The sequence below is a fragment of the Haemaphysalis longicornis genome, unplaced genomic scaffold (genome assembly GCF_048455015.1).
Source record: "Haemaphysalis longicornis isolate Haplotype H1 unplaced genomic scaffold, Haemaphysalis longicornis Haplotype H1 scaffold_3, whole genome shotgun sequence".
Taxonomy (NCBI): Eukaryota; Metazoa; Arthropoda; class Arachnida; order Ixodida; family Ixodidae; genus Haemaphysalis; species Haemaphysalis longicornis.
Window position 1 is genome coordinate 21,718,065 of NW_027526335.1, and position 20,709 is coordinate 21,738,773.

The following is a 20,709-nucleotide window of genomic DNA, read 5'->3' on the forward strand; positions in this document are numbered from 1 at the left end:
AATGGAAGAAACCTCGTTCTCACAGCGTGTGTAAACGCAGTTTCTAATAGGACGAAAGTACACGGGGACGCGTGCTCGTAAACGGAGCATGATGGTTCTCGCAAAGTCCGTAGAGGACGGCTTCATTATGGTGCATGGAGACAGGAAGTGCCTCAAATGTATGGGCATATCTACATACGGTATACCCGTGTATAGGAAGGAGTGTGGGGACCGCAAGCCAGTTCCTATAGACATTGCACCGAAAGCCCTTTTATCGAACTAATGTCGTCCATTTCATCGATTTTTTTTTTTGTCATTCATCGAAAACGTATGCTTTGCATTTTAAACCAATGAACGCAACGAAGCACTGCCACCCTTGAAAAACGCTGAGAAAGAAACGGGAGGAGTGTGCATTCAGAACCACCCGCCTCATTTTCGCTCGGAGGCTGGTGCTTTACAGAGTTAATCCTTGCGTTGTAGTGGTCAATATCCCAAAAACTGTACATACTGCACGCTCGGTGAACCTGTCAGCCCACGGATCGTCGCGAAGGGGCAAGGATTCCCTTTAGTGCACGCTGGTACACACTGGTTTGTACACGCCTTTTGTACGCACCGACATTGTCCGAATGAGAGAATTGCTTGGCGGCATGTCTTTAGCATTTACTCCTACACTTTTAATTCTCGCAGATGTCGTCCTCTTTCGCTGTAGACATTCGTCTTGGAGCACTTTGCGGATAAGTGTTCAATAGAGAGTTTTAGTATATAGCGTTTTAGCTTCGGCGTTAACGTTTGCGCGCCGCAATCGCAAACGGATAGCGCCTCGTTACGTGACGGTTAGCGTGCCCGCTAACGCTATGGGCGCGCTAAAGTGGTGCTTTCCGCTATACTAAAACTCTCTAATATCCGCCTTATCTTCGACGAAAGCGCGCGCTGCTTACACGCATGAGAGCGAATGATCAGACCTTATGCCCCAAAGACGGCTGAACGGATACACCAGGACACACTACCCGGAGAGCCGGAGACCTACAGCGAGGAGAGGAAGCGAGGGACCCCAAGATTTGCGCAGACCACCCCGGCAGCGACGACGGTGGGGGACGGAGGCGACCAGAAGGGCACTGATGGCCCTCCAGGCGACGAAAAGCTCGCCCATCAAGAGCGTGGCCAATCTTTCGCCCGGGAAAACAAGTGGTGGGCGGGGGCGAGCGACAGACCGGGTGGTTTAAGTGCAAGACGAGATGAAGACGCGCTGCGTGGCTCTGCGGCGCACTAGGACAATTTCACGGAAAGATGCGAGGCCGAAAGAAATCGCTGACAGCTTTACGACAGACGAGGTGGTCCAAGCACATTCAGCGGCCCAGCAATGGACGTGAGCGCCATCAAAGCGCGAGCCAGCCAGGCGGCATGTATCGCAGGCAGAACAACGCACAGGCGAAGGGGGAGATTGAAGTTCGGATAACACGGAATACCAAAAAAACGGAGAATCCGAAACAAATTAAAAAAAATAAATAAAGCACAGACCAAAGAACTAAGTGCCGCCTTTTCCGTCTTTTAGAGCACCCTGCCTCATGCTTTCTGACTGGTGTTTGGGAGCAGCTTTCACGACAAAAAGGCTGTCCGTTTGCTGGTATGCGCTGGGAAAGTTTTTGTCGCGTGCTAGGTCATTAGAGCTCGGAAGAAAAGAAAAAAAAAAGCCGTTCCTTTTTTTAAGTGTTTGGGGCTGGCTTCAATAGAAAAAAATGTGGGGAATCGCCATCAGTAACCATTAGCTCGAAAAAAGCTAGTGACAGCCGCCTTGTTAGAGGGCAGAGGGCACAGGGGGAGAAGAAAACAGGCGGTGCCCATAACAAAGCTTGCACGTGCGCAGCCTTCTTCCCCGAACAACGCGAGGGGGTCGTTCACTTTGTTCGACGACAACCTCTTAATTTTTTGCCCTCGTGTCTTTTTTTTTTTTTTTTTTTGTCCTAAAGAAAAAGTGCAGTAAAGCAACGGAATGCTAGCAGGCGGTGCTGGAGGAGCAACAAGTGTTCGTTTTTTTCGCGCCCACTCCTGCCCCCTCCCCTAAAAGCCGCGCGACATTATTCGGTTAAAAAAGCGGTGCCACGCTGGGAGGCGTCAAAGTCTTCCATTAACTCAGGCGGCGTGGCCCGAAGGCTTCGCGTTTCTACTTTCTTTTGCTGCGTTGTGCTTGCTTACATGAGCGGCTCGGCCGGAATGGTTGCATCCTCCAAAGAATTCTACACTAAAGGGTTCGTTAAAAAAAAAAAAAAAAAGCAACCGAAAGAACGGCCGTGCCAAACGACAACACTCCCTCGGTCGGTCGGCGCTGTGCGTGCGCACGTGACAATGGAAAAAAGAGACGACAGAAACGGGAAGGGGACGAGAAAAAACAGCTCGACGGGAACTCGGAGAAGTACGGGGCTTCTTTCTCGCCCACCTTGTGTTTTTCTCAAGAACGGCCCATCCGGCCAGGCGCGACCCCCTCGGGCGTTCCGCGTGCTGGGAAGGGACAGTCCGGCCACTGCGGCAGCAACCCCAAGGACACTGTGGAAGCTGCTGGCTCTCGTTCCTCGCGACGAATCTCTTTTCTCGGCTCTCTGCGGCTTCCTGCTTCCGCTGTCTCGCCGCGCTACAACGACATGTGGTGCGGTTTCTTTCCGCTCGGTTTTTCTGGTGCTCCGAAAACAAAATATAGTTCCAAGAACGTCACGTATTTCCACAGTTTCTATGCCCGCCGGTTCTCTGCTTCATACATCCAGACATGTTGGCATGCGGCTCCGGTCTTTTCGGTACAGGACGTTTCGGTACAGGGCGTTTCGGTACGGTCTTTTCGGTGCACGGGCGTTTCGGTACACGGGCGTTTCGGGACACGGGCGTTTCGGGACACGGACCTTTCGGTACAGGACATTTCGGTACAGGGCGGTTCGGTACAGGTCGTTTCGTTTCGGCGAGCGCTTTAGGCTGCGAGCGTTGTTTACGGGGTGGTTACAAGCACGGAATTTGTACCTATTTATTACAGATGTTCTTGTTCGAAATTCTGCGTTATTTTAGGCCAGCAGTTGGTTATGCGGCCTTCCCAAAAAAACCTCTGTTGATTTGTTAAATATTAGCTGCGATATTTGTAGCATTCAGACAACCTATAAGTGTTCATTATTTTGTTTCTTAGCGACCTATTATCACCAAAATGTTATATAACAAATCAGTGATAGTATCATCGTGTTTTTCACTCGTTTTTTTTTTTTGACGACTTATTATCACCTGTTTATTTTTTCGAAAATCAGTGAGGTAAATATTTTCTTTTTGCACTTTGCGGAAACCCTTCGACAACGGTTGCGGGAATGAGTCCCACCGCACGGGGAAGGAACCTGTCCCTTTATAACGTAATGACGAAGAAGTTGCAATTTCTTGTGTTTCTGCATTTGTGTGCGTTGCTTTCTTCTGATAACGCAAGTACTTGAGGTGTTATTAGCAATGCATTACGGAAGGCACCTATTGTACCTTGCCGCACGCTTCCGTCCCGACTTATTCGGAGTTAGTAGGGACTGCGGCGGGTTTATTGTGTATGTGAATCTAATTTGGAAATGCTTTGTAATGACATTGAAAGCACTCTGTAATATTTTATGCAGCATACATACAGTTATTCGTCTTCGCAAGGACTTCTCATCTGAAATTCTTGGCGTTTTGCTAATATGGTTGTGGCCTGAGACCAATGTCACCTGCTGCTCCCCATAATCAGTACTTTTTTGAGCCGCACAGCGTTAAAATGATGTTCGCAGAAGCAGGTGTCGGCACGACATTATACATGACATATATATATATATATATATATATATATATATATATATATAAACAAGTGCCGACTGCAACAGGCATGCTGCAGGTTAAAATGAGCCGCTGCAACTCAAATCGCGTGGGATGATGTAAGTGAAAAACCCAGTGTAACACATTAGCGCTACTATTCCGACGGATAATGGTTCTAACTGCACTGTTAAACCATTTCATTCTTATTTATAAGCTAGGTGTTTACTTAGTTTAACAGCCCTGAAGAGTGCTTAGTGCGTAAGAAATATTTCCCGCAGCAAACATGCACGTCAAAGCAGCGTCCCCGAATAGGAGCCACGTTGGATCGTGGCTCATTGGTACCTCTGAAGTTTACATACGGTACTTTCGTGAGAAAGAACTTCGCTACTCAGAACAAAATTTAAAAGAATGTCTAAGTAATTGAACAATCGATTCAAAGAACATTTATGCGAGAAGTAAACAAATGAAACAGGATCGAGGAACTGTCCTCAACAAATATTTACAGGAGAAATCGCTTGAAAAGCATGCGGATTCGTAAGTAAGCGTTAAATAATCACAATATGAGCTCAGAAGCCGTCTAAAAAAATAGATCCTAGAGATCCTGTGCAAAATCAAATCAAAACAAAAACAAAATAAAGAAATAACTGATATGTTCATGCAGCGAAAACTCTTTAAACCCGTAATTTTTTTATTCTGGACCAAAATTTTGGACCGAAGGGGCTGCGGAACCCCAATGGAGGTTCCCCGTGGGGTCAGTCACCTGTCTTACCAGAATTTCTTTGGACGCACGGACAGTGGGGGAGGAGCGTGCATGGCTTGCGGCGGAGCTTGCCTAAAACGCTCGCCCTAAGATGGGGCTCCCGCTGACATTCGTGCCGCTAACCATTCGGGGTACCAAGGCATGTTTTTTTTTTTTTTTTTTTTTTTTTTAGCAGAATGCGCTGAAGCCCAAGAGATCACGTGGGCGACGACGGTGTGGGAAACGCGAGGGCGCAAATAAAAAATTCAGCCCCGCGAGAGGACGAATATTTAGTTCTTTTTTTATTGTAGTGTTTAACGCGCCGACGCAAAACGCAGGCGATGAGGCGCGCGGTAGTAGATGGCTCCGGATTAATTTTGACAACCTGGGGATCTTTAACGTGCGCCGAAATCTCGTACATACGGCCGTTTTTGCTTTTCGCCTCCATCAGAAAAGCGGCCGCCGTGGCCGGTAATCGAACCCGCGACCTCGTGCTCAGCAGCGCAACGCCTTAGCCACTGTGCCACCGCGGCGGGTAGAAAATACATGATGATATTGTCGCTAAAGAAACGAAGTAATGAACAAGCTATACATTTTCTGGCTACGGTTACGCAAATAGGCATTTTTTTGGCAAGGCCGAATAAATTTTTACTGGACTAAAGTAACGCAGAAATACAAGCAACAACAGTTGTAATAAACAGGTTCGATTTGCGTACTTGCAACTCCCATGTTAACAACGCACGCGAATTTGGCCGCCTCAAACGCTCGCTCGAATTCGTTTTCGCACCGAAACGACCTGTACCGAACCGCCCTGTACCGAAATGTCCTGTACCGAAACAGCCGTGTCCCGAAACGCCCGTGTCCCGAAACGCCCGTGTCCCGAAACGCCCGTGTACCGAAAAGACCGTACCGAAACGCCCTGTACCGAACCGCCCTGTACCGAAAAGACCTAGACCCGTTGGCATGTCCTCGTTACTTCGATTCTGTAGGCATCCATTAGAATATGACCGAAAAAGTGGAATTGGCCGTAGTCTAAATGCATATAACCGATCAGATTTAGGGGAAATCCCCAAGCCGGAGGATGTTCCTGCGAAGGGAAATTTGACATCCTCCTCAAATGCAGCCGTACGGCTACAAAGCAAATGTGCACAGCTTTCTCGGAAACTTCGCAGCTGAAAAAAAAAAAAACAAATTCGCCCAGGATTCGAACCAAATTACGCGAATCAATGTGATCCTGCATGTGCGGAGCCTTCACAGGCGCATCGAAGATTGACATTTAGGGTTCCGGTGGGCAGTCTCTCGAACAAGAGGAGCAGATGACAAGGCAGACAAAGCGAAACTGTGGGAGTGGCGTAGGGACCAAGGAAAAGAAAGCCGAAAGGCGCATCGCTGGCGGCAGGCAGGACGCACGCATCATGTCAGGACCCCCCGCCGCCTAGGCGACACCCGGCCAGGACAGAGTGGCTATCCGATCCTGCGGAGCCCGTCAGGAAGACGAATCACGACCGGCTGCTATAGGCTGTGGCTGAAACGGGAGGGGCAACGCACGCGACTGGACCGAAGAAAAAAAAATGCCGCTCGCGTTATTCTCCGGCGAATTCTCTCGTTAGCGTCGATAGGAAAAACACTTACTGCCGTTAAAAAACAACCCCGAGGCAGAAACTGAACGGCGCGAAAGATGTGCACCGTACGAACTTCGAACATCGGCATAGGAGATTAAGCGATGTCCTCGCCCTATTCTCACTCATAAGCCGAACGCGGCCAGTCCAAGCCTACGTCTTGAAGAGCCAAGAAAGAAGAGGTTAGTAGCAGCACGATGATCAGACGATCAGCAAGTGAACATATATGGCGAAGCGAAAAAAAATTGCCGGAGCAGCGTCGCGGTTACTGCATCTCTCCTAGCATCTTCTTTTCCCTCCTCCAACGACGAGCTCGGCGGAGGAGGTTGCGGGCAGGTGTTCCGAGCACATCGATATTCCGAGCGCGAGGCCGCAGCCTCCGGGAAGGCTCAGGGGGCCGTAATTGCACCTCGCTGGAGCGCCCCAGGCGGTGGCGCTGTCTCGCACGTGCTGCCGTGGCTGTGGACGCAGCTGAACCGGACAGTGTCCAGAGCTCGCACGAGAAAGCCCGTGTGATAGGGCGAGGATACATAGATACCCCCGTAAGGAAAGAACACCGCGGGAGACTTCATTCTGAGAAAGATAGGCTCGAGCGGGTAGAATTAGCTTGCTTCAATTCCATCGATTTAAGCCCCTCAACCGGTTTTTGTCGCCGTTTGATTTTCTTCGCTTTCTTTCCTGCTGCTGAGGTCGTCGGGAGCAGAAGAGGTTGAATCGCCAAATCACTTAGCACGTATAATCTGAAAAGAGAACGTCGTACGAGCTGCGCACGCGAGAGAGAGAGGGAGAAGACATAACTTTTGGGTCACTTTTGTGCCATGTTTTTATGAACACCGGAGCTGTCCTCGGGTAGGGCTTCACGACAGTGATGGAATTGGGTCACGTCTCCTCCGTATGTTCTCATCGCCCCGAAAAAGACAGTTCACAGTATAGAAAAAAAATAAAAACGAAATTAAAAACGGGTCCTCGGGCCTTCATAGTTTCATAAATCGGCTTGTATTGCCCGCAAAAATGTCTTCTCAGCAACGCATTTGTGTTTAGAGGTGAAGCTGACTTTGCAGAAATAGGTGTAAGCTTGGCTTTTGTAAGCTGTCTTTCCCACATTTCCTGTTGCGCAGTGAAGCATGGCCATCTTGGAAAGGAGTACTATTACACAAAACGGCCCTAACTTGTAACTTGGCCCTAACGACTGTAACTTGTTTTACCGTAAATATCCGGAAACAAATCACCGTATATGGCAATTAGCCACTAAGATGACTCGAACATACTAACTAGAAAGAAGGCGAAGCTAAATGGAATCTTCGTAAAGACAATCCGCACCTCCGCTGTTTCAGAGCATTTCAGTGAACACTGGGTGGAACTTTTTCTTTTATTTTTCATTTCTTCAAATCTTTTGCCACATGCGGGAAAGTACCAGAGGTAGGAACGTGGCACAATGGTTTACTGCATGTTGCTCTGTTATTTTGGCAATTCAAACCCTAAAACCACTGCGCGTAATTACAGCAGTGCTGTCGCTAATCGGAGCGCGGCTTCGTTGGCGTTCTCGCGAGGCGCTTCCGTACCACAAAGGCTTCCGGACGGGCGGCAAGTGCTAAGCTGGCGGGAGCAACTTTAATAAATGCTCGCAGGCTCCCAGCTGGCGGTTACTCTCTCTAGAGAGCGACCACGGAGAGGGCGAGTTTGAGCAAGCCTGGCACCCGCTGTTAAATCAAGCCGCTTGGGTGTCGTCCGCATCGCCCGCCATCGCCGGGCCGCTTCCGGGTTGTACCACAGGCTCTGCGGCGAACACGTCTCACGCGACTCGCGCATCATGGCAAGCGCGCATGCGCACTCGCTGCCACGAATCCATCAACGAGAAAAGCAGCCGCGCATCTCGCGGGAACCGCCTGTTGCATCGAAAGCGACGGTGAACTTTTATCCGACATAATCGTGCAGTTTATAATTAGATGCTTGACACTACGGTGCGTTTCTCCTCCCCCCCCCCCTCTCCCCTTCCCCTTATGTGAAGCCGGAGAAGGTTCCTACAAAGGTGGGACCAGCGACAATCACGCAGAGTGTGTAAGCTTCTTCCTCGCTTTGCCGTAATGTCCCGTTGTGCCCCGTCTGTCCTTTTCTTTGCAGTTCCTGAAGTACTATAGGCCCCCCGAGAACTCCTCCCATGTCGTGCACGCGTCTTTAAATTGGCTTGGCAACAAAAACTTCCACCGAGCAGTTATGGGGAGGGGGAAAAATCTACAGGCTGCACGCTAACTGCTGGTAGGTTTTCTACTCCACAACAAAACGTCCAGCCCGCCTTCCAGGACGGGAGAAAAGTCTGGAATCATCGGTTCAATAGGAGTACTCTCTGGGGTAGGGTGAATCTTATCTCTCATCTCCTTATCGCTATTCTGAAAGAACTTTAATCTCTCATACCTTTTACTGGGGATGCTCCCTCCCAATCGCTCAGTTTTATATTCTTTTTTTTTTTCGTGTAGTCTGTTCAAGCGCTGATAAACCTCCCCAAATATCTATCGAGAGAAGGGTGTGCTGATTGAAATCTCAGGCTACAACATTTGTGCGTAATCTCTAGGCGTCAATTCAATGGCACCGGACAGAAAGGAGGGGACGCAAGAGACACGGGGAACCGGGAGGCTCGTGGTTTACGACTCCTTCGTCTGGCGAGGCGGGGAGTGAGGCCTCACGGTCGCCCGCGACCATTCTTCTCACACCTCTCCCACCCTGGCGAACTTGGCCGATCCCGTGTGGTCCCGACGCCGTCCCAAATGGAAACTTCATAGACGGCGCCGGGTGTCTTTCTTCCTCCTCTCGCGCTTCCGCCCATCACTGGCTTCAGGCCCACAAAAACGAGAGAGAAGACCGAAACATGGAGTCAATTTCGCCACGGGCGCGGCAACAAAGATAGAAAAAAAGAAAGAATGGTTCGGGGTATACAACGCAAAGGAACGGGCGAGGAAGGGGGGCAAAGCTGAACGAAACTGTTCGCCTCCCGTACCGTTTGCCGCATAGTGTCCCCCAGCCAACGTGAGCCTCCCGAAATTCGACACACACGCACGTACAAGAAAACACGCGCCTTTTCCGGGCACCGAACACATTCCGCTCGCTTCCAAGCCGCGCGCATACACAGTATACGCGTCGGCCTTACCTGCCTCGGTGCAGCGTCGGCGGGTCGAAGAAATAAGAGCAAAAAAAGAATGGGTGCATGGAGAGCGGTCCCTGCGCGCGAGGAAAATACGGGGGCAAACAGGGAATAAATAAAGGCGACGGGAGGTTGGACGGCGGCGGCGAGGTAGGGAGAGCCGGGGGAGTCGGGCCCTGAAACGGGGAGAGGCGCCGCTCCAGGCTTTTTCATGCCTTCGCGCCAGCTTGCGCAAAAATAGGAGGAGAGTTGACCGGCGTGAGGAGGCGCAACCCGAAGCGTCGTCGTCGTCGGGAGGCAGGAGGGGGGAGGCGTGCACGCGCCACAAAGGCCGGATGCAGCATTGAAAATTAGTCCCCCTCCCCCCGATCTCCATGTACTCCCGGCGCCGGTGCTACTACTCGGTTTGCTCTGGGGCGCAACGTTGGTGCCCTTCTTTTTCACCGGCGCTCTCCTTCGCCAGGAACCCAACCCCGGCGAGAACGAAGCTGCTGTGGCCCGTGGAAGTCGGAAAGGAACCAGAGGCGACAGGGAAGAAAGCCGGGCTGTCGGAAGAATCGAGAGAAACGCAAAGATCACAGGCGGCGGCGGCGGAGGGGAAGAAACAGCGCGCCCCTCGCAAACAAAACGACGCATGCAAAGCGGCAAAAGTGAAGTAATAACAGAAAGGAGGGGCCGGGCCGCCGAAGATGGATTCCGACACCTGGGAACGGGAGAAGCCCTGGCGAGGGGAAGGACGACGAGCGAGCGAGCTGGGAGCAGAATAGGTGCGTCCGGGGGCTGGCTAGGCCGCGGCTGCAGATGCAACGGAGGAGCCATCGGCGAGGCATGAAAAAAGAAAGAAAGAAATAAAAACAGAGGAGATGGAAATGAAGGAAGACGCAGCAAACTGGAAATCACGTAGCCTTGCCGCCCCGAAATGTGTTCCGATTGGGATAGAAGCAAGGGGGCATCAGATAGAAGAAGGCTTAGTCCGAGCAATGGGAAATGAAAGAAACGAGAGAGACCCCAATCTCCGGCCGATCGAAAGGCACAGACAAACAGGGGCACGCGCGGGCCCCGATCATCTAGCGGAGAAACAATGGGCGAACGGACGACGCGTTGGAGGAGATAACCAGTACCCCTTGCCTGCGCTAAAGGTTTGCGCAGATAGAGTGATAGGGCGAGCCAATCAAGCCCACCCGCGATAAGACAAAGGGCGCAATAGAAAGATCCGGCGCAGCGCCAGGAACGCGCAATAAGTGCAAGCCGCATTGGAGGTTCAATGTTCAAAGGTGAACAGAAAGAAACGAAAAAAAAAAAAAAGAGAACGAAGATCCCTGCATCGGTTCCTCCTCGCTGGCCTGTTTATTCCCCCCTCTCCCGGAGGCGGCCGGCCGCGCCTGTTGTTTGGCTTCTCTTTTTCCGCCCGGGCAGGTGGTAGGAAAAGAATTCCAGGCGCGACGCGCACACACACGCACTGCTCCGGAGTTTGCGGAGGCACGGAGAGGAGAGGCTGAAAGAAGCGCTGCTCTCCGCAGGCTTGCTTGCCGCGCGCGCGCGACAAGCTCCCGCGGAAGAAGGCGAGGGAGACGCCGGGCACGCCTCCTCTGCTCTCCCCGCCGGCAGGAGGAGAGAGAGCTCTTCCCAACTCGGCAGCGCGGCAGTCAACAACACAACAGTCGCGTTGAGTGCGAGGCGACGGCCGGACCTGTGCGTGCATGCATGGAGCCAGTTGCTCCGTGCCGGAGAGCCATCCCGAGCCTCGCGCGTACGATCCGCCGCTGAACCACCGCTGCCGCCGCGATCGCGTTCCTTCAGCTGTGCGGTCGCGTGTTTCACTCGGAGAACGACCCGCGCCTGTGCGGACCGCTCCAGTCTTCGCCGTGGAAACGTTTCGCTGGCTGCCTCTTCGTTGACGCGTGAGGAGTGTCTGTGCGAGTGAATCGGGATTCTGGTGTGAGTGATGGAGTGAGGGAAAGAGGGCGTCACCTCGCGCTCTGTCACCATGCCGAGAGACAGGACGGACGACAAGCGGACCATGGCCAAGATGTGCGATTGGATGTACGTCACCGACCCGAGGTTCATGGGTCGAAATGGGCCCACTACAGTCCGCTTGGATATAATGGTGAGTCAGGGAGGGAGAGGCGTGAACTGACGCCGCGTCCCGGTCACGACCGGACGCGTCAGTCGTGACTCGAGCCCCCAGCGGGACTGTCACGTGGCTTCCATCCGTAGTATCACTTTGAGAATGGTTTGGCCTCCGTGCCGCAAAAATTTTGTCTACCGCTGAACCGTAGGCGAACACGTTGCTTACGGGAAGGAAAGGGGCGCACAATACCTCGCGGTCCACCTGAACACGGCTCTAATTACTGGGCACCACCTGTATTCTGCCTCACGAGTGCAAAGCTAACGAGTGAATTTGTGAGGCCTAAAGTCACCACTGAAGCCAGTGTGTGGACCCTATTCAGAACAAACTCTTGACCAGTAGGTTTTCTTTCCCTCTATGCTCTGAACGATTGCTCAGCAGACGATCCTACATAAAACTAACCAGTGTTTGCCGCCGTGGTGGTTTATCCGTGGCAATGCTCCCGCACTAACCCTGCGTACGATAAGTGATATCAGGGAGTCGGATAGCAAGGGATTAGCCTGTCGCTTGGAAAGACACGAATAGCGATTACAGATAAGGCAGACGCTGCGATCATTTTGCAACAAGTGGCACCCTCGCTCACGAGACTTGCGCGGAGGTCGCGACTCTTTCGCCACCGGCTGCATAGCGCCAATTAACGAAACACGCTCTCCGCATCGTGAGCGAGGTCAATTCTTTCAGCGTGGTTTCGCCGCCGCCGTCGATTGGGCCCCTCATCGACACCTCTGCGCCGTAACCGCCAAGGTGCTCGTTACAGAGCGTGCGCTTGGGATCGACGGCAGGTCGTGACGCGGCGTGATGCATGCATGCGTCGTTGATCGCTGTTAACCCTCGGCCTGCCCCTGCGGCATCCCACGCCGCATTACTCACGCCGGGGCAAGTAAAAGCACGGGAGGGAGGCCGATTGTTATTCAGAGCTGAATGTTTACAGAATGGCCCGCCGTCCCACGCGCTCACAAAGGTCGTTGACAATCACCGAGCCCCCTCCTGCACTTTGAGGCAATGAACGGTGGTCGACCGTTCTGTCTGTCAGGGCTTGCGTGAGGCATCTCTCATAGGGTACAGTCAGCGAAAACGATAAATTTAATTACGGTTAACCAGGCGGCTGGGTTGTGGGTCCCCGTTATTGTGCTCTCTACCACGAAGCTATTCCGAGCAAACATAAAATAGCGTGGCTGCATGCCCTACCTCACTCGTTTTAATGGGTCGAATTTTCGGTGGATTTCTAATCCACACCGTGGTGTAGCAAACCAGGCTTCTCCAAACATGTTCCCCCCTCTCCCTTAACCCGTCTTTGGTATAACGCCGTTGTTCCGGAGGGTAAGCAGTTGGACATGATTTGCGGTTTTTTCAGTGGTGCAAAACCGCCCTCTATTGCCGTGCGCGCTTTTTACCGACTGCTCTGTAGGTGGCATTGAAAGATGTCTGCCCACTGAAACCTCGAGCTTATTCTTTCTGACGTGGACATTCCACCACATACAGAAACGAGGGTGTCGTGTTGGAGGAGGAGTAAACTTTATTCAGGTGGCTGTTAATATTTTTTTGAAACTAGCGAAATCGACGGCTGTTTGAGAGTAGCGCGGACCTTTGGTCATTTCAGGGAAAAGCCTAATTCGTTCTAATTATTATCTGTAAAATAGCGTCCACAAAACAGGTACACCAGAAAAGGAGTTACGTGAACACGTACAGACTAAAAACGCGTACATTATTCACAAACAAAGCGTATGCGTCTTCAAAACGCCCCCTATCTTGAAAACAACGGCAGAAATGGGAAGACGGAATGTTCATTTATCCTTCAACAGGGGCGCTACTGCTTCTCTCGACAATTTAGTTTTAATTAAAGCGTTAATTGTGGTGTAACTCAAGGCGCGGCAATAAACGGCGCAATCAGTGAGTGTTTTATGCTGCCTGACTCGCCCTCAGCACTTCAAATGTAAACATGCTTTCCGGCGTCGATGGCAGCGCACAGTTTCGGCAGTACGCAGAATTCTACAGCACGTGGCATTATTAATTGCCTCTTACGTAAAGCGTAAGGCACGCGCACTACTGTGATGAAACGGCGAAAACATGGGTGCTTCGCGATCCTTTTTCTTTTTTGTCGCATCAGTACAGGGTGGCAGTACAAGGCCCCGCCAACGGCAACGCGCCCGGCTTGCTTTCGACCGATGAGGAAGCCGTGGACAAATTCGCGGGGAGCAAAAACACGCTCCATCCCTGGTACGCAAACGTTGTCCCGCAGCCGCCAAGAGAAAAAAATCACTGCACCAAAACAGACATCCGCTCGGGTTGTGTTTCTCATTCCACCAGCTGCTACCGGATACCGTAGCATCCACAGCGTGTGCAGTTCTTTCTGCTGTTACCTGCTATGCGCCGTATCGCGTGATGAGAAATTAATTGATTTGTGCCGGGTTCGCAGCATACAGAAGTTCGTTGCGTGGGCAGCGTATGCGGTTGTCGGAAACTCTGCTCACGATAGCAGGAAAGAAAAGCAAAATGCCGAAAAAATGTTCTGGGGCCACCTAAGTCTGCGGACGTGGTTTGAATGCCAAAGATCGCGTTCCTCCTGACTGCTACACCGTGTTTGCGTCTCTTTCTTCGATTTTATTTCTTCATGTTTTGGGTCTCCTCGCTGAATTCTTCGCCACCTGCGCTTCGGCCTTGTCGGCGTGTTTGCGCAGTCGACCGCGCATAGGCCGCACTGAAATCGGTGGTATCCTCGGCGTATGAGCGCTTTACATCACGATACGCGGCGCGGATTTCTTCGAAAGGCAAACCGGCGACACTTCATACCGTTGCTTCGAAAGGCAAACCGGCCCAATGGCCAATGACGCACACACTAAGCATAACCATCAGTCACCCAGGACCGCGGATAAGTGGTTTTGGAGATGAGTGTACTCCTCTCACAAGTATCGTTTTCCCAGCTGTTCCATCATAAAGCCGGAAAACCGCGCAGAAAACATTCGGAGGTGACGTAGTTCCAAGTTAGACTGGACTGCTGAAGGCAAGAGGTGCTAACTGTGTTCTTCAACACTGCATGCACCCTTGCCACATCCCGTGTCGGCGTTGTTTGTCTTTATAGTGTATACATTGTATGCATGTATGTATGTATTTGAGGATATGGTTGACTCACGATTAAAAACAAAAACAGTATTTTACTGACGTTTCGACGTTCCGACTGGTCCTCCAGTCGAAACGTCAGTAAAATACTGTTTTTGTTTTTATTCGTGAGTAAACCATATCCTCAAATATTTCTTCTGGCTCCTCGAGAAGTTTCTTCTGCTGCTGCCTATTTATTTTCATTTCTTTCTATATATATATATATATATATATATATATATATATATATATATATATATATATATATATATATATATATATATATATAGTGCACTTCTCACTGTGGTGCGCCGCTCCTTATTGCGTCACGGGGGCAGAAATGAGAGCGAGCATAATGACCCAGGGGTCCGGGTTCAGGCTGTTATCCGCGCTGTCGGTGTGATGTCGGGTGACTTCTTTGACACGGGTCAGCGAATACCGCGCTAATTGCCCGCTCGCCTGCTGCAGATCCTCCGCCACGTGGGGCCGCTTTGGCACAACGGAAATAACGCATGCATATTCGTTCCGTCCCCTTTCCGCGCGAAGCGACGGGACGGCTGCATTGTTCTTCTCCGGGAGAGAAATGGAGAACAAGGAGCTTTTTTTTTTCTTCTTCGTGCTCCACAAATAATAGAGGTGACGTTTCGGCTGCGCGCGGCGGGCCGGAGGTGTTCGCGGCTTCGTTTCGGGGACGACGTAGCACGAAGGCTCGGTCCTTGCCAAATTAAAAACGGGGGAGAGGAAGGGAGAGTACGACCGAACGAACAGCTTTCCCCGTCGAAAATGATACATCGCGCTTTACAGATTTGCATAACCAGGTTTTGACGCCGCCGGGACGTTCCGCATGACTGATTGGAGGAAAGTTAATACCGCAAGAATGTTAAGCAGGAGCTCTGCAAAGCCCCCGTGCCTCCTTCTGTCCTTCTCATTTTGTCTGTTTTGTGAACGTTGTGCCAGGAGTCCGGTCCAACGAAAGAAAAGCGAGCATTCAGCAATTCCACGCTTCGGGAGTGGGATTTTCGCTGAATGGGATCGGAGGGTGGCGAGGGGGAGTGATTGATGTCCTCCTGCATTGACTTTGCGGCGGTGCGTCTGATTGTGCGGAGGGCAAACACGGCCTCCCCGTGACATCAGGATTTCCGGCGCGGTCGCTGCTCTCTGCTGCCCTCTATACGCTGTCCTGCAGTCTGTCTGTCCCCTTTGCGACCGACGACCACTGCACGCGTTGTTAGCTCTGGCGGGGCATCTCCGCCGCAGCGACCGCCACACACGTGCCCGTGGCAACAACGGCCGGCAGTTAAGTTTTGTCGCTGTTGGTGGTTGGCTGGAGAGGAGGTCGTATTGTGGTGCGCGAAAGAGTGGGGGCAGGTGCACTCTGAATTCACGCACAAGGCCGCGGCATATGTACGGCTGAGTTCCCGACTCATGGCCTTCTTTCAGTGTTGACGCATCATTTAAGCTTACCGACCGCAAAGGACTGCTTTTGAACGCCATCTAATGATAGTGCTTGGAGCCAGATTTCTCTTCGTTAAATCAAAAATTTTGTTACATTGAGATGTTCAGGACAATTTGGTTGTAGTTTAAAAGTCTACCAGCGAGCTCTGCTAATTCATGAAAACGGGTCTCGTTTGATCGAGCTTGACGTTAGTGGCTGCAGTGGTAGGAAATGTGCAAAAACTGATAATGTACAGCTCGAATATGATCCTGGCCACGCAAGCGAATTCATTTCCATTGACTATGGTGGATCGACGCTGAATTTGGCTCGTTTGTGCTAGATGCCTCTCTATACAAGTCCTGTCTGCAGACTTCGGACGCGGCCGTTCTACGACTCATACGCGCTTCAGATTGAACCGCTATACCTGTCGCACCGAAGTATACCTATCAAGTTCTGTTCATGCCAATGGAGTCGAAATTAGAGACGCTGCAAGTATATGCTTTGCAAATACTGACTACGTCGGCGTTGCGCTATACACGTGCGGATATGTCATTTCAGGCATTGAGAAACAAAAGCGAGCACTGGTGGATACGTTTTCCGCGAGACAAAAAAAGAAAGCAGCCACAGCAGGGCGCTGACACGTCGCACTCCGACGGATCGGCCCCATTTTACTGCGCTTTTTCTTGTTCGCCGGTTTTCCGACGCGATTTGTGGAACTCTCCTTCGCTCGAAGCCTCCTGGCGCGCTCACCGGCCGATGCGCGCGCGGAGCGCCCATCCGCTGTTTTATGTAAATCTTTGATAGAGCTGCGGAACATGATCAAAGAGAGCGTGCCGAGCGAATATGTCACCCCGGCAACGCGGCAGAGGCGGTGGCGGCCCGTTTCATGTTTCCCGCGCTCGCATTTATCTTTTACCGGCCGCTTCTCGCTGAGCCGCTGCTCTCCCTTGACTGGCGCCCGTGACCGAGCTCGCCTCCCTCCTCGCCTCGTCGGCCGACTGACTACGCGGATCGCGGTGCTGACGGAAAGGAAGTGATGTATGCGTGTACGGCAAGGGTCTCTTTACATGCGCGACGATTTGTGGAGCAACTTCGCCGATGCCGGCGTCGCAGAAAGCGTTGCTCTCCCTCGGCAAGCCTCGAATGAAGAAAAACACGAAGCGCCCTACACGCCCCGGAGCTGCGTCGAACATCGCCTTCATTTCGGGAACATGAGCCGGACGAATGACATGAGAAGTTGTTGCATAATGACTAGAGGGGCGTGCTTTGTCATAACTTTGTCATCTGTTCTCGGGTAGGATGTAACCCGGTGGCGAAGTGCGCTAACCGGTTGTCACAGAAACGACTTACATACAAAAAAAAAAAAAAAAACGAGGAAACGCCGCGTAAGACATATTTCTCTTGTTGTTTATGATGTCGACAAGCAGCAGCTGACATGTTGTGCACCACTTATTTTCTTTACAAAAAGAAGAAAAAAACTGTGGTGCATAATCATCTCTTCGTCGTTGCTTTTGATTAGATGCAGTATTTGACGATGGAGCTAATATACTTGATGGTACCATTGCTGTGAAGCCGTACTAACGGTTGTCTGACGCCAAAATGTGAGGTCGAAAAAAAAAAGAACTCTGTGAACCGTGATAGAAGTACTTTAATAATGAACGATGTCAAATATTTTTTTTTCTTTTTTGAACACCAGGCTCGACAATGCACAGAGGGTTAAAGTATTTTGCACTGTTATACTGCTGTAAAGGAAGGAAAACGCGGAAGACCTTCTCGGGTGCATATTGAATTGAATTGAATTGAATTGAATTGAATTGAATGGAGGTTTATTTGTCTGAATACAGAACAACGGAGGGAAGGCAAAAGGCGGCTAGCCTGGCAGAGGCCTTCCCTCCGAGCACAGTTGATACGCAGGTACATTTTAATACAAACAAAACAAAACATGGCAATTAATTCGCAAAGCAGAACATATCCAGAAAATGTTTTATCAGGAAATTGATTTACATACAGACACACTCTTATTAAAATAAAAAATACACCGCTGTGTATTGAAAATAAAGCCACATATCACAACGTCATTTTAATTATGAAATCATTACGATAAGCACAGGATAACAATGGAAACAAAAATACCAGTTGTACTTGCGAAGAAAGGAACTAATCGGCCCATATTAAGTAAATACAAGGCACAGAAACAAATTAGGTACACTGAAGATTACTTTCCATTATTGTAGTTTTAAATGTGTTATTCGATATTCTTTCTAAAATCCACTTGCATCCCTACCATATTCGAACGAAAGGGAATTTGGTATTCTAAATGTTGTTACCCGTAATTGGTTCTTGCATTTGGCAGCTTAAGCTGTTGCCGGTGAAAACTATATAAAGATGTTTCAGTTACGTTATCAGTGCTCCTCTTCTCCCTAGGAGCACGCTTAGATCACACGCTTAAGATTTATGGGACAAACAGCACAAAACTAAGTGTCTTACCACTAGAAAAAGTGGTTCACTGCCGTATCTGGCACTCTTGCGTCAGGTCCTCAGTGCCACTTGTTACACTCGTGCGATGTCAAACTGGAGCCACACACTCGAGTCCTTCCGTGTAGCTCTTCTCAACCGCACCCTGCATGGTGCCGGCTGCTCTGTCGTTTTTGTTTGTTTGTTTAATCTAGGCGAAACGTCCCCGGCCGTGACGAGATACTTAGTCGGGCCGACCTCTTCATTCGAGGCTATCTCTCTCCGCGCGCGCGGCAGAGAGAGCCAAGCCCGAGATCATCCGAGCCGAGAGAAGCCGAAACGACACCCCGTCCCGCAGCTCAGATATCACGATCGATCTTTTTTCCGCAGGCGACTGCCGCATCGGCCGCCCCTTAACACACACCCAATTCCTCACTGCTTCACTCTGTTGCTCTTGTCATTGCGCCGCGCAGATTTCCCGGCGCGCGTTACAGTCGTCGCTGCGGCAGGAGACAGCTTAATAGCGCCGAAGAGCGGGAGGCCGAGGAAGAGAACCGGCTTCGCTTCCGTTTTAGAGCCGGCCGGCTGCAGCCCTCGGCGGTATCTCCCGCCGAACCGCTCTCTCTGTCCACCGTCCACTTTCTTTATCGGCCGCTCTTCTTCTGGTGGGCCGGGCCCCGCACAGAGCTCGCGACCTCCCGCCATCCCGCGTCCCCCTCCCGCTCGGGCAATCGCCGGGCCCCCCACGGACCCCTCCCAGGCTGATCGGAGGCCCTGCTCTCTCCGGGGGCCTGGTTATGTCTGCCCCAGCTTGCTGCAAACTCCAGATCCTTTTAAGTGGCTTATCCGCATATAACAACGCTACATGGACATTCCTTTCCTCTTTATATCAACGACGCCGTACGAACGCTTTCTAAAAACGACGGAGCGGCTGCATGTTTTGTTGCCCCGTGTGCGGGGGTGAGGAATGTGCACCTATCGACGTGCGCACGGCTGTGATGCGCCTGTTACTATAACTTACGGCAGCATGATAGCCGGAAGTTGGCTTTGGTCGGACAAAATCAAGCAGCGTGGTGCTGGCAAGCCTGTGCGTCAATGCTGCATGTAGAGGGCTCGGGCAGTTTCGCCGCCGAATATGGGGCAGTTTCGCCGCCGAATATGTGCGGTGTTCGACAAGAACCAGCATAGAGTTGACGATACACATTTGCTTTAGAAGGGCAGAAAGACGGGCAATAATCAAAGATCGAACCACGAGCTTTAAATGATTAGGTATCCGATGACGAAGTGGCATTGTGTTGCTCGACATACGGTACGAAGCAAATTTTAGCTGCGTCGGAGACAGCACAGTAAACGAACATGGCTTCTTAGCAAGTCTCGGAATATGCACTGAAACAAGCAAACAACTCAAAAACGCGCTTCAACTCTTCGTGTCGCATGTACTTTCCGGATATTTTTAAAGTGATTTTTTTTATGTTCGCAGCGCAATGTTTTAATGTTAAAACCAAATGCTGCCTTGGCACATTCCTGCCTCGAAAGCTGACAATAATGTGGACAGGCTAACCTCTGCTTGGCTTGCTTGCTAACGTATCACGCTGCGGGTGAGTGGGTCGCGCAAACTATTCAATCAACGTGGCCAGGCAGGTGCAAGAAGCGGCGTACCGTATACAGAACAGGCTGTCGGAGCGGCAGTTTGTCGCAGACCGCTTCTGGCATCGTTATTTATTTATTTTTTTGCCTCGTGCCCGTATGTGTGCCAGCGAGGCTTAATGAAGACGTAGATGCAAGCTGCGCCATTAAGACCACGGCCAAGAAGGGCCATTAAGAACATGTCCAGCCGAAACTCTTGCTTTCACTGAGGCCGTGTTGTTTGCCCTAAGCGACCCTGCGTCGCTAGCGAAGAAAAGAAAGAGAGGCTGCAAGGACGCGGGGTGTGTGCGTCCATGCTTGTGCGTATACGTAACGCGAGCCGAAGCGGAGGAGAATCGTTGAATTCGACGAAGCCCTCCGGGAGAGAAAAGAGGGAACAAAAGTGGCCGGAAAAAGAAGGGAGGCAGCGTCGACGGCGACCCCCAAGCGGGCATGCAGGCGGGCCAGCCCCCCCTCGGCGCGTCACCGGTGGCCATTAGAGTGGGGCCACACATGACCGAACTCGGGCCGCTTCCACCACCACCACCGAGCACAAGGAGCAGTGGCGGCCATTATTTCCGGCCTTATGAATTTCTAATCAGCTCAGCGGTGGCGCGGTTGGTCGTCCGGGTCGCCACTCAAGCGGCGACAACAACAGGCGTCTCGAGCGTCTTAAACTTCTTTTTTTTTTATGCTTAC

General features: G+C 51.3%; 1 protein-coding gene across 6 annotated transcripts in view; it reads left to right on the plus strand.

The window, feature by feature from the left end:
- Positions 1-20,709, plus strand: part of LOC144174113 (uncharacterized) — a 350,888-nt gene that overhangs the window by 214,958 nt on the left and 115,221 nt on the right. For 2 of the 6 annotated variants that reach the window (XM_077702578.1, XM_077702579.1), the window contains exon 1: positions 10,766-11,378. The exons of 3 other annotated variants lie outside the window; for them this stretch is intronic. In XM_077702578.1, the coding sequence (XP_077558704.1) occupies positions 11,259-11,378 (120 nt within the window). In that variant the 5' untranslated portion in view covers positions 10,766-11,258. Of the gene's footprint in view, positions 1-10,765; positions 11,379-20,709 lie in introns of those variants that run through there. One more of the 6 variants, XM_077702577.1, reaches the window with a different exon arrangement.